Genomic DNA, 14,076 nt, shown 5'->3' with positions numbered 1-14,076 from the left:
TTGGCATGTCTGCCTGCATGGAAACACCTGGTCCTGGACTGTGTGAATGGAATGAGTATGGGCTATGATTGTGTGGGGTGGACATCAGTGTAAATGGTTTGTAAGCTGTGTGGTGGGTATGTTACAGGGCTTTTTTGGATTATCTTTGTTGGCTACACTGATGTTTCTTTATTGATGAATCTATTACAGAAGGTTTTTGTAGAACAGTTCAACTTAAGCACAAAAATGATCGAGAAGGTCAAAACAGTCTTTAATAAAACTGTGTATTTTATATTTATCTGAAACACATCCTCTTTATAATCAATCAATGCGTGGCATTCCTCCATTAGTTTAAAGGTCACAAATATTTGGACAATAAACAGTTCAACAGGCAGAAGCAATAATATTTATCAATAATCAATGTGATCAACAATCACATTAATCTATGGCAACTATACAAAAGAACAAAAACAATAAATCATTTATCAGAATTACAGTTTAGCTCTAATGATAACATGCTCAGGGCAGGCATGACATTTTAATTGAACAGTGAAATGTAGAATGACAGAAGTGTGGGGATATGTTACTAAATACAAAATAAAGCTTTGAATACTTCATCATACAAACGGCGCAGCCATGGAATCATTAGCAGGTAGAAAATCATCACGTTAAAAACACCTGCAATAAAATACACTTGTATCTTACACGCGCAAGCGAAAACATCCACACTCACAAAGTGCGCACAAACACCGCCATCGCTTCAGTTAGCAGCGTTATCTCTCCATAGATAAATGATTCTCTGCCCTGACAGCGTTACATTGGTACCCAACATAGAATCGAAGCTAACGTTAGCTTGCTAACTGTGATCAGCCTGTGCGCTGACAGTTGCCCGGTTGAAATTTAGCCTAAATTTTTGTAAAACTTTGTCATTCTTCAGCGGAAACTATTTAGAGCCATCAATTCATAGCATCCTTTGTGCTGCAGAGACCACCAAGATTTGCATTCTTACCAGTTCGGGCTCCAGCTCTTCCTCCAGTTCAACGTCTATCTCCCGCTGCATTTTTTTCGACATCTTTGAGATTGAGTGAACAATGCAAATAGGTTTTTTATATTGATGTTTGGCTTCTGGGAAATGCATCGCGTTGCCATGTTGAGTGAATAAACTCATAAAGCAGAGAAGTAACGTTGTGTAATTCATTGACTTCAGCAGTGTACCTGTAACCTAATTACCAACTGTTTAAACTAACTAACGGATGCTCATTATTTGTAATCTGATTACGTAACGCCATTACATGTAATCCGTTACTCATCAACACTGAGTTCTTTACACCTGTTCACCTGCTTCCTTCCATGCTGGCTCACATTTCTATGAGTAAGGACTCGTCTGCTTTACCCACAATACATGAAGATTCTTGGTCGATTGTTGGCCCCGACCCGTTTTGGAGCAGATTCTCTGGACAAATTCATATCTCAAAATAGTAGTCAAGCAGTTAGCATGTACATCTTTATATACACTAACAGATCAGCTATTTGAATGGCTGACACACAAGGTGATCATTAAATAGAATGCTGCCTTTCATTGTATTAATTTGTTCAACTTCTATCTGGAATTGTAAACATACTTGCGGCTACACCTTTAAATCATCAAACTTATCTATCTATAAAGCAGCAAAGGTCTGCGTGCATGCGTGTGTGTACTGTATGTGTGCGCTTGTGGAGCAAATATCTCCCTGACATGGTATGAGTTTGACCTGAAACTTAGTCAATGGTTTTCAAATACCACGAGTGTGTGTATCCGTTATTTTGAAGTAATTTGGTGTCGCAAAACGTTCATTTTAAGATTACGGCACTCATGGTTCATGACATCACTGTGTCGCAGTTTGTTTGGATTTAAAAAAGGTGGTCAATATTAAAAACATTTTTGTACTGCAAAAAGTTATTTAAGTTAATATTCCTTGGTTATTTAAAATTATTCCCGTGATCCCAAACTTCCATTAAATCGCGGGTCACGAACTTCACTTCCTCCGGGACGGTGACTGTGCGGACGGCCAATAGCCGACCTTATCACAAACTATCTGGTTCTTTAGACAGAGGAGTGTAACTTTTGTGTGAGCGAATGGGTCCACAACACGGCTCCACTATGATTATCGTTTGTTCTGTGCAAGGGTGAGTGTTTTTTCTTATATTAGTCTATGTGTTAAGATGCTAGCAGCTATAATGTAAACACACAGACACACCCACACACAGCTAATGCATGAGCTGTGAGAGAGTGCCAAGATGTACATGCTGAACACACACAGTCGTTTAGAGAGAGAGCTGCGACTTTGGTGTGGCAAAACTTTTATTTTTCGTGCTACTTCCAGGTCAACAACCTGTGACGGATTATGTGCGAGCGATAACCCATGGATGAAATGGTGATACAGACACGAACACGAACACACACAATAAAAAACTAAACATTTATACACAAAACGACAACAAAAATATACAAAAAGGCTCCAAAAACACACAAAATTACTCCAACAAACAAACATTAGAGAAAAATACACCAAAAAACAAAAATGTGATTCAAAACTAAATATTTATACAAAAAATACACAAAATGACTCTCGAATCACACTACAATGGCAACAAAAAACAATTATACAAAAAATGCACAGGAACACAACAAAAAGATGCAAAAAATACACATAATGGCTCCAAAAAAACACACATTACAGAAAAATATACGAAATGAAAAAAATATAAAAATGAGTTAAAAAAACATCATGCACATGTCCCATAGAATTAAATGAGGGAAATCGATCACGCTATTTTACTTTGCACCCACAAATAAACCCCTTCATAACACTACAGAGCACAGAGTATGTACACCTCTTTGTACATCCAACCTTCAAACACAAACTCATTTGGCCATAATTAACTCTACTTAAGCCCCCACTATATGAATACATACTCCCAACGGGCACTGTACTAGTGCAAAATAAAGCAAAATAAAATCATGGCAAAAAAAAAAAAAAAAAAAAACTTGAATAAGTTAAAAATCTCGGATTGTAATTAAATGTGTAATTAAGTTCAGTATCACCATTTTTTTTAAAGCTACATCACTACTGAAACAAGAAGAACACATCAAATCATGTAAAAAGATCATCAGCCTTTAAAAAGACAATCATCCTCCAAGAAGAAGCCATGGACTGTTTTCTCATGAACAAGTAGAAAATATTTGAACTTAAATATAAATTGTTTCTTACCTGCAGACCCCCTCTTCTAGTCCAACACCCCGGGAGGTGATTTTGATTGGTCTAGAAAGCAGACAAGAAGTGTGAGATCCCTCCGTTTAGATGTGCTATTGAGTTCTGTGATGCATTTCTGCTTCAAACTGTTCTGAAAAAAAATGACAGGAATTTAGTAAATGTCATTTTTTAAACAGAGTGGTGGTGGTGGTGGGGGGTGTATGCATGCAGTATAGATGAAAAAAAAATAGGACTATTGTCACGAGAAATGCAGTTGCCACAGGGTAAGGTGTGTTGGGCTGAAGTTAGAAACTGAGAACAATAGTCACCGTCACTGCATGTAACTCTAATTATAGGTTAGTATGTGCCACAGGTTTTTAAGACAGCTGTAATTGAACTTCTCCTTAAAAGATGTACCCTTCATCCAAATGATTTAACTAATAATAGATACATATTCAACCTCCCCTTTGTTTCTAAAATCCTTGAGAAAAAAATGTATTGCAGGTCAAATATGTGACTACCAGGGCCGGTTCTACGGGGGTTGCAACAGGAGAAATTGCACCAGGCCCAGGCCTGGGGGGGGGGCCTCCTCCCCAATCCCCCCAAAAAATAAAATTCTGATTATTAGTATTTTTTTTTTTTTTTGTCACTCAGTACAAGAGGCCCTTTATGTTGCTCTTTTTTACCCCCATAACAAGTTATTTTCAAAAATGTATGTGTGTTGTCACGCCCCTCCCTCCTCTAGTTAGTATTGCCCATGCAGCATACGCAAGAGAGACTTGAGTTGACGCTTGAGATTTCAGACTGTGATTTGCCAACAAGTCGTTAAATAGATTATAATTGGGTTGCCATAAACGGAGAGAGGTAAAACAAAAAGTAGAAAGTAATAAGAAGGAGGCAGAAAGTGCTAAAAAGGTTTACGGGTCGTGGTTTAACGTTCGGACAGCAGCAGCAGAAGAACAAAAAGACACTGTGGATGTCCCTCACACACATGCTTACCAAACCCCCCCACACACACACACACACACACACTCATTCACCTCAGCAGCAACAGCGACAATATTAAGACAGAGTCGAATGAAGAGTTAGTCAGTAAAAAAAGAATAATGGTTAAATAATTTGGAAATGGTTTGGCTGCAGAATGTCTAGAATAGTATCTGATAAATTCACCATTGTCAGTAGTAATAAATCAATAATTGATAGTTGACTGTAGTAATACAAAAAAACTGTACAGCACTTTGGTCAGCTGAAGTTGTTTTAAAATGTGCACACATGCACATTATTTGTTTTATAAATGATGATATTGTTCTCTACACTTATGTTAATAAAGGTCTCTGTGTGACATGTGGCTTTAACTGACTTACCTTTGTTATCATATCATCAAATGTATGTTCATGTGTACAATTTGTCATGTTTTAATACATGATGACTCCATTACTCTTTGCACTTTTGAACAGCTGAGTCATGTTAGATTAAACACTACAGATCGTATTGTACTCAGTGCAACACAGAGTCTCTGCTGAAGGTCAAACTCAAACTCACATGCAGATATACACGAACACACACACTATCAAGGATAGATAAGAGTGGCGCCCAATCTTCCTCATAATATACACGTCTTCATCATCCTCAAACGTTTCCACTGTTGGGCATCTGACTCCCTCCTTCTCCTCACCTCAGGGTGGAACTTTTTCTGTTATCTGTATAAAAGCTTAAGCTGTGAAACTGTTAGTGAGTGGGTCTTGCTTTTTGCTCTACCAGGAGCCTTTTGACCATCCTTGTTGGGGGGGCTGCTTTTCATTCTTACAGGATGGAAGCTTCTTTTTTTACTCCTTTTTTATTTAATTTTATAATAAATCTTTTTTATAAAATCATCACGCTTCGACTGGACTCCATCATTCAACCAGAGCAATAAATCATGTCTCCAAATGAGGTCAACCGCAAATTTGCCGTGACACCTTATTTTAAGGGTTTGCCTGTGAAAAAAAGAAAAGAAACTAATAGGTACGCTATGCTATAATAGTTAGGGGAAACACCAATTACATCACAGAGGAAACATCAATATATATTAAACATTGTCATTCTGGTTGAATTGTATGCATCAAAGCATCACCTCAAGGCAAGTGCAAAATATCGAGATATATATCGTATATCTTGATATACTTGATAGCTTGAAAATATTGAGATATTAAAAAAAAAGGCGATATCGCCTAGCCCTAGTTGGTGGATGTCGCTAGTCGGGGGTGGGTGTCTGCCATCTACATAGGAAGAATTTATACAAGAGCTTTAAGTCTGGCTTTAAAGACCATCACAGCACAGAGACTGCCTTAGTAAAAGTAACCAATTATCTCTTTATACCTTCAGACAGAGAGTTAGTCTCAGTTCTGGTCCTTTTAGATCTCAGTGCAGCATTTGATACACTTGATCATAATTTATTGTTGTTGGCCATTACAGTGGACTCATGAGCAAGGCCCTTAACCCACATTGGCATCATTGGACAATACATTTGCAATCTTGCCTAAAGCACCATCTTGCAAGAGTAGACTTCTGATCCATGCAAGAGTCCAACAAAAGAAAGAAAGACAATTAAAAAACGGTAGACGTCACCAGTAGAGCTGGGAACCATGTCCAATTTCCTGAGTCGATTTGATTTTGATTAGTAAGGTTTTGAATTGATTAATCACGATTTGATTTTGATTCTTTCAAATTTTACTAGGATATTAATAAGATGGTTTCAACCTTCTGACTTAAGTTGGGGCGTCATACCAAGCGGAGCTCCCTCTGCCATTCTTGCACTGAATTGAATGCACTCTAGCGTTGAGCAGGCGCTTTAGTCGACTTTGATAACACGACTATAGTGCGAGAGAACTGGGGTTAGGGTAAAAAAAAAAAAAAGTCGATTTCAGCACCTGCTAATCGATTTTGGAAAATTTGAATAAAATCGATTCAAGATCGATTAAATTAATTTTTTCACTCGGCTCTACTTACCAGTGTCACTTTCATGAATCCATTATTAACCACCACCGCATCCAAAACTACTGCGGAATTGCAACGGAGCTGATTTCATTGAAGTCCATTAAAGTCAATGAGCCAATTTCCACCGAACCCGAATCTGCTCCAGCACAGCTGTGTAATTCCTCCATCATGCTGGAGCAACTCTGCAGCACATACGCAACCCTTCTATTTCTGCCACACGCCGGAGCTGTGCTGCAGCAATTTGACAAAGATAAGCCCGTGAGGGACAGGTAGTAGTGCATAGACAGAATAAAATATCCGGGTTATTTTCAAAATAAAATACATTGTGTTCAAGGCGGATCGTAATTCCATCCATTAATCAAGGTGACCCCTGGCAGAGGAAAGCACCGACCTTCCAGGGACTCCAGCGTGCCCATTTCAGACTCAGGGAAATTAAACCAGTGCGCTGATACCGCATTTTTGACAAAATTAGCACTTTGTGTTTCGGCTCTAGCGGGCGCAATTCAGACTCTTCCCGAAAAAATGTGTTTGATCATCAGAAATGGTGAATGGTTCTCACTTATTCTCACTAAATCCCACAATATTTGTGGGATTTAGTGAGAATATCTTTAATTTTTATCATTTCAGATTCAGAATACTTTAGTTATCCTCAAGGGGCAATTCAGTTTCAGTTACATCCCGTTTAAGAAAATATAAAAAGACAATCATATTTCATGTGAGTACAGGCACAGGAGTACTGTGGGTCACCACAAAGGCAGCGCCCCATATTTTAGATGAAAAGTGGAAAACAGGAGGAAAGAAGAGGGGGAAAAAGGGCAGATCCCAGACTATGCTCCATTTGGAGGGGGCGCAGGAAAAAAAACCTCAGCACATAGAGGCACAATCACAAAAAAATTTGAGGACATAGCATGTGTGGTCGGGGGAGGGGACTTGTAGGGGAAAGGATTGCAGCCAGCCGCTTGGGGGCGCGCAAGTGCAGTATCCCTACAGCAGCCATTGCGTGGGAGGGAGAGGGGATGGGGCCAAGAAGCCATCAAACTAAAACATTAAGAAATGTACAAAAATTGTATATCCAAGCAAAAACTGGTCACTTATAACTTTAAATACTCTCAAATACACTGGAGAATTACATTCAAATGGAGAAAAGTTCATGAAAAAAAAAATCGTGTTTCATAAATAGAAACAATTGAAGGTTGTCTTGCTCAACCTGGAATGTCTAAATTTAAAGGAAGACAAATAATACATAGTTGAGAAACTAAGCAGAGAACCCTTAGGGCAGGGGTGCCAAACTCATTTTATTTCAGGGGCCAAATATAAAGTTTGATCCCAAGTGGGCCACAGAGGTGAGGAATTGAATAATTTCAACATTCGTGCTATTTTGCATTTCCATGTTTAAATTATATATATATATATATATATATATATATATATATATATAAGTATGTAGTATATAAGACACAGACAATATCCAAGCAATAGGTGACAAGCATTGACTATATTTATGTAATATGGGGACATTAAGTCAAATAATGTGTGGAATGAGCAGGATTTTAGAAAATTTCTTTCAACAATTTGAGAGTAAAAATTACTTCAATTGTGTTTTACAAGCATGGAAAACTGCCAACCCCTTCAAATATAGTTTGATTAAATTTTGATATGATACAGTAATTTAAAATGAAAATGTGGTGACATATCTCCATCAGCTGAGATTTGGCATATTCCAAAAAACATCATTAAAAACTTAAAAAAAAGATTGAAGAAGCATCTTTCGTCACATTCTACATTTAAAAGATGTATCATTTTGATTGCATTTATTGCAAAAAATTCAACTCGGCGAACTTATATAAAGAGTTTATTGGTTCTTAAATATTTGTATGTAAAGCATTTTCAACATTCTTTTTTACACTTATTGTAAAGTCTTGGGGGAAATAATATGTTAATCAACCTTGTTACATTGAAATTATTCAGAAAGTAAAATATATAAATAATAAGATAATGTTTAACTTAGTTATTCAAGAGGTAAATGTGTGCATGTAAAGAAAAAAATTAAGGACATCATGTAAAATATGCTGTTGCCTCAGGGCACGGTGTGTGTTGAGCTGAAGTATGACAAGCATCGTGCATGTAATGCAGGACTTCTCCAGGACAAACGATGGATGTGAACTTGTAAAAATATACAAAGAACAGCTGAGAATTGCAGATTGGTTAAGCAATAATGCTCAATGAAGAAATCAAGTACGAGTTGAAAGCCTTTCCACAATTTGTCAGTAATTCACACGATACATGTGGCAAAAGTAAAGGTCTAGCCATGACTTAAAGGAGAATTTAGAACAAACTGTAGATCCCTAAAAGTACAACTAATGGAAGGTAATAATTCTGCCCCCAGCACTCACTCAGAACTGGATCTTCCTGCTGTTCAAGTGTCCCCAACTTGAAGTGTTGTTGTCATCTGAGAGAAGTGTTGCATTCAAGACCACATGAAAGACTTGCCAGAGACCAGTTCTGTGTATATATATATACATACACACACACAGTATATATACAATATGCACAATGTAATAAAGACCCCAATAGTCTTAATGAAGCTTACTTGTTGGAGTGCTACACTTAACCTGTAGGCCACAATCACTAATAACTAATAACTTTCAGATGGTTTGAGTGAAAGAAGTTTTTTTAGGCATCAACAATAACAATTCATTTTTATTCCCTTAATTTCTTTACATAATTGTATTGCAAAAATAGGTCAAACTTCATTGTTACAGAATGCAAGGTTGGTTTCAACCCATATTTTGTACAGTTTTAGTGCATGTGCTCACACAGAACATCAGCCGAGCGAGGCTTCATCATCACTTCAAATCTGAACTTTGGACATTCACAACAACAAAACACACGTTTCGATTTAAGTCAACTGAACTCAATTTTATTTATATACCCCAAATCACAACAAAGTCATCTCAGCGTGCTTAATAAAATATATGGTCCATAGTAACACAGAGAAAGACAAAAAATAATAATTTAAATACGATATTAAGCAAAACATGCATGTCATCGCCCTCATGGCTAATGTTAATACTGTGAAGGCGACATTAATCAAGCCAATGTCGCATAAACATACATCAGGACCTTTAAGGGTATTTAGTAAGGGTGTAACAATACATGTATTTGTATTGAACCGTTTCGGTACAGGATGTTCGGTTCGGGTACAGGACATTCGATTCAGGTACAGGGTTGTGCACGGGTGAGTTCGCGGAACGAAACGGAAGTTGCGTGTGTTTACTTCCGCCTGCAGCTACAAGCGCAGCCCGTGTACGTCATGGCTAACACTAGTGAGAAACCAGAGCTGGAGGACCCTCCCCTGTCACTAAAATCTCCTGCTTGGGAACACTTCGGCTGCAACGGTGAAAGTCAAGTGGATAAAATGAGGGCTGTGTGCCGACATTGTTCAGCTGAGATCAGGTATGTTTTCGGCAACACAATGAACATGCTAACTCACTTGAAACGGCACCACCGAGTGCGAAGATCACTGCGACAAGAGAGAAAACGTCCTTAGTGCAAACGCAGCTGACTGGCATTCAAGCAGTCTCTGCCTAGCAATTCAGATCTGGCCAAAACTGTAACAACTGCCATGGGAGTCTTTATAACAGTGGATAAAGGAAGTTGACAAGCTGAGAGGAGCTTCTTTTTTTTTTTTTTTTTTTACAATATTGTATGTATTTTTTGTTTGAGAATATTATTATTACCAGGCAGCACTTTACAACAGTATAGTATTTTTTTTAAACTTTATTTTCATATTCTGTATAACGTTAAATATATTGTTGGTTTACTAAAGTTTTGAATGAACAACAAGCAAATTTATGTTTTGCATTCTGTTCCATACTGTACCGAAAATGAACTGAACCGTGACCTCAAAACCGAGGTATGTATCGAACCGTGAAAGTTAGGAGTAGATATGGTTGGTATTTTGTGGGTTTCTCACAGCATTGCCAGACCCAAAACTGCCAGAGTCACCAGCAGAGCTGCAGGGATGAAGGAACAGAAAGGTTAGCATTATACGCATTCATCAAACTAGACACAGTTAGCAACTAGCATTGTAAATCATGCTTACTTTGCAGCAGTGAGTGACGGAGGGTGGGTGCGTAACTTGAGGTTGTTGTTGGGGTAGCTGTTGTGGAGTTGCTAGTGAGCATATTGATGATGATGGAGTTAGGATTGGTAAAGTCGACCTGGTTGGTCATGATCGCTGTATTAGGGGTTCCCAGTGCACCAGAGGCTGGAAACACAAGCAGGACACAAAGAGAGGACTGAAATGTGGAATCTGTGAAAACTTGATGATTCAAACAACATCTTTCCAATTGTGTTAATCATTTAGACATGGCTAATTTACATTGAAACCTATTTCAGACATGGAGCATCTCAGTTGTTAACTTACTTGCGTTGTAACTTCCAGTGTGGAGTGCAGCTGCCAGGTTGGTAAGTTTAATTATCGATTCAGGCAAAACAACAGAAAAGCTGCACTGGATCTTGTTTCCATCTACTCTGCCCTTCCCGTTGGACATTTCTGACTGGAAAGCAAAGGACATAAAACGAGACCATGTAGATTTAGAGAGTATCACGCAATGTCAACAATATTGAAGGACGAGGTGAAAACACTGTAGCATATTTATATACAAATCCACTGTGGGGCCATGAGAAGGACCCTGAACCCACAACTGCTCCCTGACTGCCCGCCGCTCATCAAAGTCACCATCTTTCATGTCGATGTTAAATTAAACAACGAACCCTAAATAGTGCGTCCATGAAATATTTTACATAAATATGTCAATCTTGACATAAAATTTAGCATTTTAATGTTGTTTTTGCACATCACAGGTCTGCTTTTTAGAAAAATCTGAATCAAAATTCCTTTATTAATCCCAGAGGGAAATTGCTTAATTACCATATATGGTTGAGGAAGTAGGCCTCGTTGGTTAAGCCATAATTTTGTTGGACCGTTGAAGTCACCATTTACTTGCAGACTTCCAGTCACTGAAGCTGGATCCTTCAATTTTTAGTGAATAGTAAATATTTTCTAGTGTTCTTTGGAATCAAACTTTAATGTTCTTTTTTGTGTACTCTGCTGACAGCGACTTGCTGAGATTTTGGCAAAAATAAAAGCCGGATCAAAACTATTTCAGTAATAGTCTGACAAAAGTATAGTTTACAAAAATATCAATATAAACCTGGGTCATAAAGATCATCAGCGCCAGTGCACATCCCAGCTGCTCTTGGGCTTGTTTGTATTTATTTGTAAAGTCCGAGGACATTCAGCTGCAAACAAATAATCTGCTATATATCCATATTGATGAACCCTGGAGCGGGTATTGCCGACTAAAAGGCAACCTTAGGTTAAACTGGATCACTGGATTTGTGCAATGAAATGCAATGAAAATAACTCACCAGTGTGGCTTTCAGGACTCCAAAATTAAATGTTGCAGTGATGAGCACCACTGTACTGCCATCAGCTGCACACATGTAGGTTATGTCGTTGCCTCCCTGTAATGATTCTGATTAATATTATCTTTGAAAGACTGAGAAACAGATGTTAGCCATCAGTTGAGACTATATACTTACCAGAGTGTCATCAGTTGAAAATGTAACAGCGATGTAGCCGGCTGACTGCCCTGAAAGCTCAATAGAAAAGTTACGGCCAATCTTTTGTTCAGCAGACATGAACAAACATCTTGCGTTTGAACTGGGGTCACAGCCGGCTGGCTCATGTACACAAATGCGAGTTACTGAACAGCCGTCCTGGTTTACACTTTCCTGCAAGAAAGAAATAAAAGATAGGTATTGTTTGGTGCTACTTAAGCTGCAGTGTTTTCTTTACCAAAAATTTAAAAGTAATTTATTCTTCATCACCAACCATGAGAGGCGCCGCTGTGACGCTGGTCAATGCCGTTGTTGCCACTACTGCCCAAACCGTAACGTTCACTGAGGGCGTTGGGGCTGCCAATTCATTCACCGATAATGATGGTGCTACTGTCGTAGTCCCCGTTTCAGTTGGTGCTACTGTTTTAGTCACTGCTAATGTTTGTGCTGCTGTAGTAGTCTTAGTTGGTGCTACTGTATCTTTATCTACTAATGTTGCTGCTACGGTCGTAGTCTCGGTAGTTGCTATTGTTTGTTTACCCGCTAATGTTGCTGTTACTGTTATAGTCTCAGATGGTGCTACTTTTTCAGTCAATGTGAAAGTTTGTGCTACTGTTGTAATCTCGGTTGTTGGTATTGTTTCAGCGACCACTAATGTTTGTGCTACTGTCATAGTCTCAGTTGGTTCTACAGTTTCAGTTGTTGCTATTTTTTCAATTACTGCTAATGTTGGTGCGACTGTCATAGTCTCAGTTGTTGCTCTTGATTCAGTGACCGCTAATGTTGGTGCTAATGTCGTCGTCTCGGTTGTTGCTACTCTTTCTTTAACCGCTAATGTCGGTGTTACTGTCATAGTCTCTGTTGGTGCTACTGTCGTAGTCTTGGTTGTTGATACTATTTCTTTAACTGATAAGGTTGGTGCTACTGTCATAGACTTAGTTGGTGCTACTGTTTCTTTAACCGCTAATGTGGGTGCTACTGTTGTATTCTCAGTTGGTGCTACTGTTTCAGTTGTTGCTATTGTTTCAAGCACTGTTAAAGTTAGTGCTACTGTTGTAGTCTCAGATGGTGTTACTGTTTCATTCACTGCTAATGTTGGTGCAACTGTCATAGTCTTTGTTGTTGCTACTGTTTCTTTAACCGCTAATGTTCGTGCTACTGTTTCTTTAACCGCAAATGTTGGTGCGACTGTTTCAGTCACTGCTAATGCTGGTGTCACTGTCATAGTCTTGGTTGGTGCTACTAATTCTTTAACCGGTAATGTTGGTGCTACTGTCATAGTCTTAGTTGGTGTTACTGTTTTAGTTGTTGCTATTGTTTCAAGCACCGCTAAAGTTAGTGCTACTGTTGTAGTCTCAAATGGTGCTACTGTTTCAGTCACTGCTAATGTTTGTGCTACTGTCATAGTCTGGTCTGGTTTTATTGTTTCAGTTGTTGCGACTGTGTCTTTAACCGCTAAAGTTAGTGCTACTCTCGTAGTCTCACTTGGTGCTACTGTTTCTTCAACTGCTATTGTTGGTGGTACTGTGGTAGTCTTGGTTGTTGCTACTGTTTCTTTAACTGCTAATGTGGCTGCTACTGTATTCGCAGCTGGTTTTACGATTTCAGTTGTTGCTACTATGTCTTTAACCGCTAATGTTGGTGTTACTGTCAAAGTCTTGGTTGTTGCTACCGTTTCTTTAACCGCTAATGTTGGTGCTACTGTTGTAGTCTGAGTTGTTGCTGCTGTTTCTTTAACCGCTAATGTTGGTGCTCCTGTCGTTGTGTCGGTTGGTGCTACTGTCACTTTGATTGCTAATTTTTGTGCTACTGTTGTAGTATCACTTGTTGCTACCGTTTCTTTAACCGCTAATGTTGGTGTTACTGTCGTAGTCTTGGTTGTGTCTACTGTTTCTTTAACCGCTAATGTTGGTGCTACTGTTGTAGTCTCGGTTGGCGTTACTGTTTCTTTAACCGCTAATGTGGCTGCTGCAGTTGTATACTCAATTGGTTTTACGGTTTCAGTTGTTGCCACTGTTTCTTTAACCCCTAATGTTGGTGTTTCTGTCATAGTCTTAGTTGGTGCTACTGTCATAGTCTTTGGTGGTGCTACTGTTTCAGTTGTTGCTATTGTTTCAATCACCGCTAACGTTGGTGCTCCTGTTTCAGCGACCGCTAATGCCTGTGTTACTGTCGTTGTCTCGGTTGGTGTTACTGTCTCTCTAACCGCCAATGTAGCTGCTACTGTTGTATTCTCAGCTGGTTTTATGGTTTCAGTTGT

At 38.7% G+C, this 14,076-nt stretch overlaps 1 protein-coding gene across 1 annotated transcript; it reads right to left on the bottom strand.

The window, feature by feature from the left end:
• Window positions 1-10,001: 10,001 nt before the first annotated feature.
• On the bottom strand, window positions 10,002-12,125 carry LOC114480479 (putative ferric-chelate reductase 1). The gene is made up of 6 exons (XM_028474656.1): window positions 12,091-12,125; window positions 11,799-11,990; window positions 11,625-11,720; window positions 10,618-10,750; window positions 10,294-10,458; window positions 10,002-10,204 (listed from the first exon to the last, which is right to left on the bottom strand). Exons 1-6 carry the CDS (start codon window positions 12,091-12,093, stop codon window positions 10,161-10,163), a joined length of 633 nt encoding a protein of 210 aa, XP_028330457.1. The 5' UTR covers window positions 12,094-12,125; the 3' UTR covers window positions 10,002-10,160.
• Window positions 12,126-14,076: the final 1,951 nt, after the last annotated feature.

This window comes from Gouania willdenowi, chromosome 18 (genome assembly GCF_900634775.1).
Source record: "Gouania willdenowi chromosome 18, fGouWil2.1, whole genome shotgun sequence".
In the NCBI taxonomy this organism is placed as follows: domain Eukaryota; kingdom Metazoa; phylum Chordata; class Actinopteri; order Blenniiformes; family Gobiesocidae; genus Gouania; species Gouania willdenowi.
The sequence above is the reverse complement of the archived record's forward strand: the minus strand, read 5'-3'. Positions and strand labels throughout refer to the sequence as shown.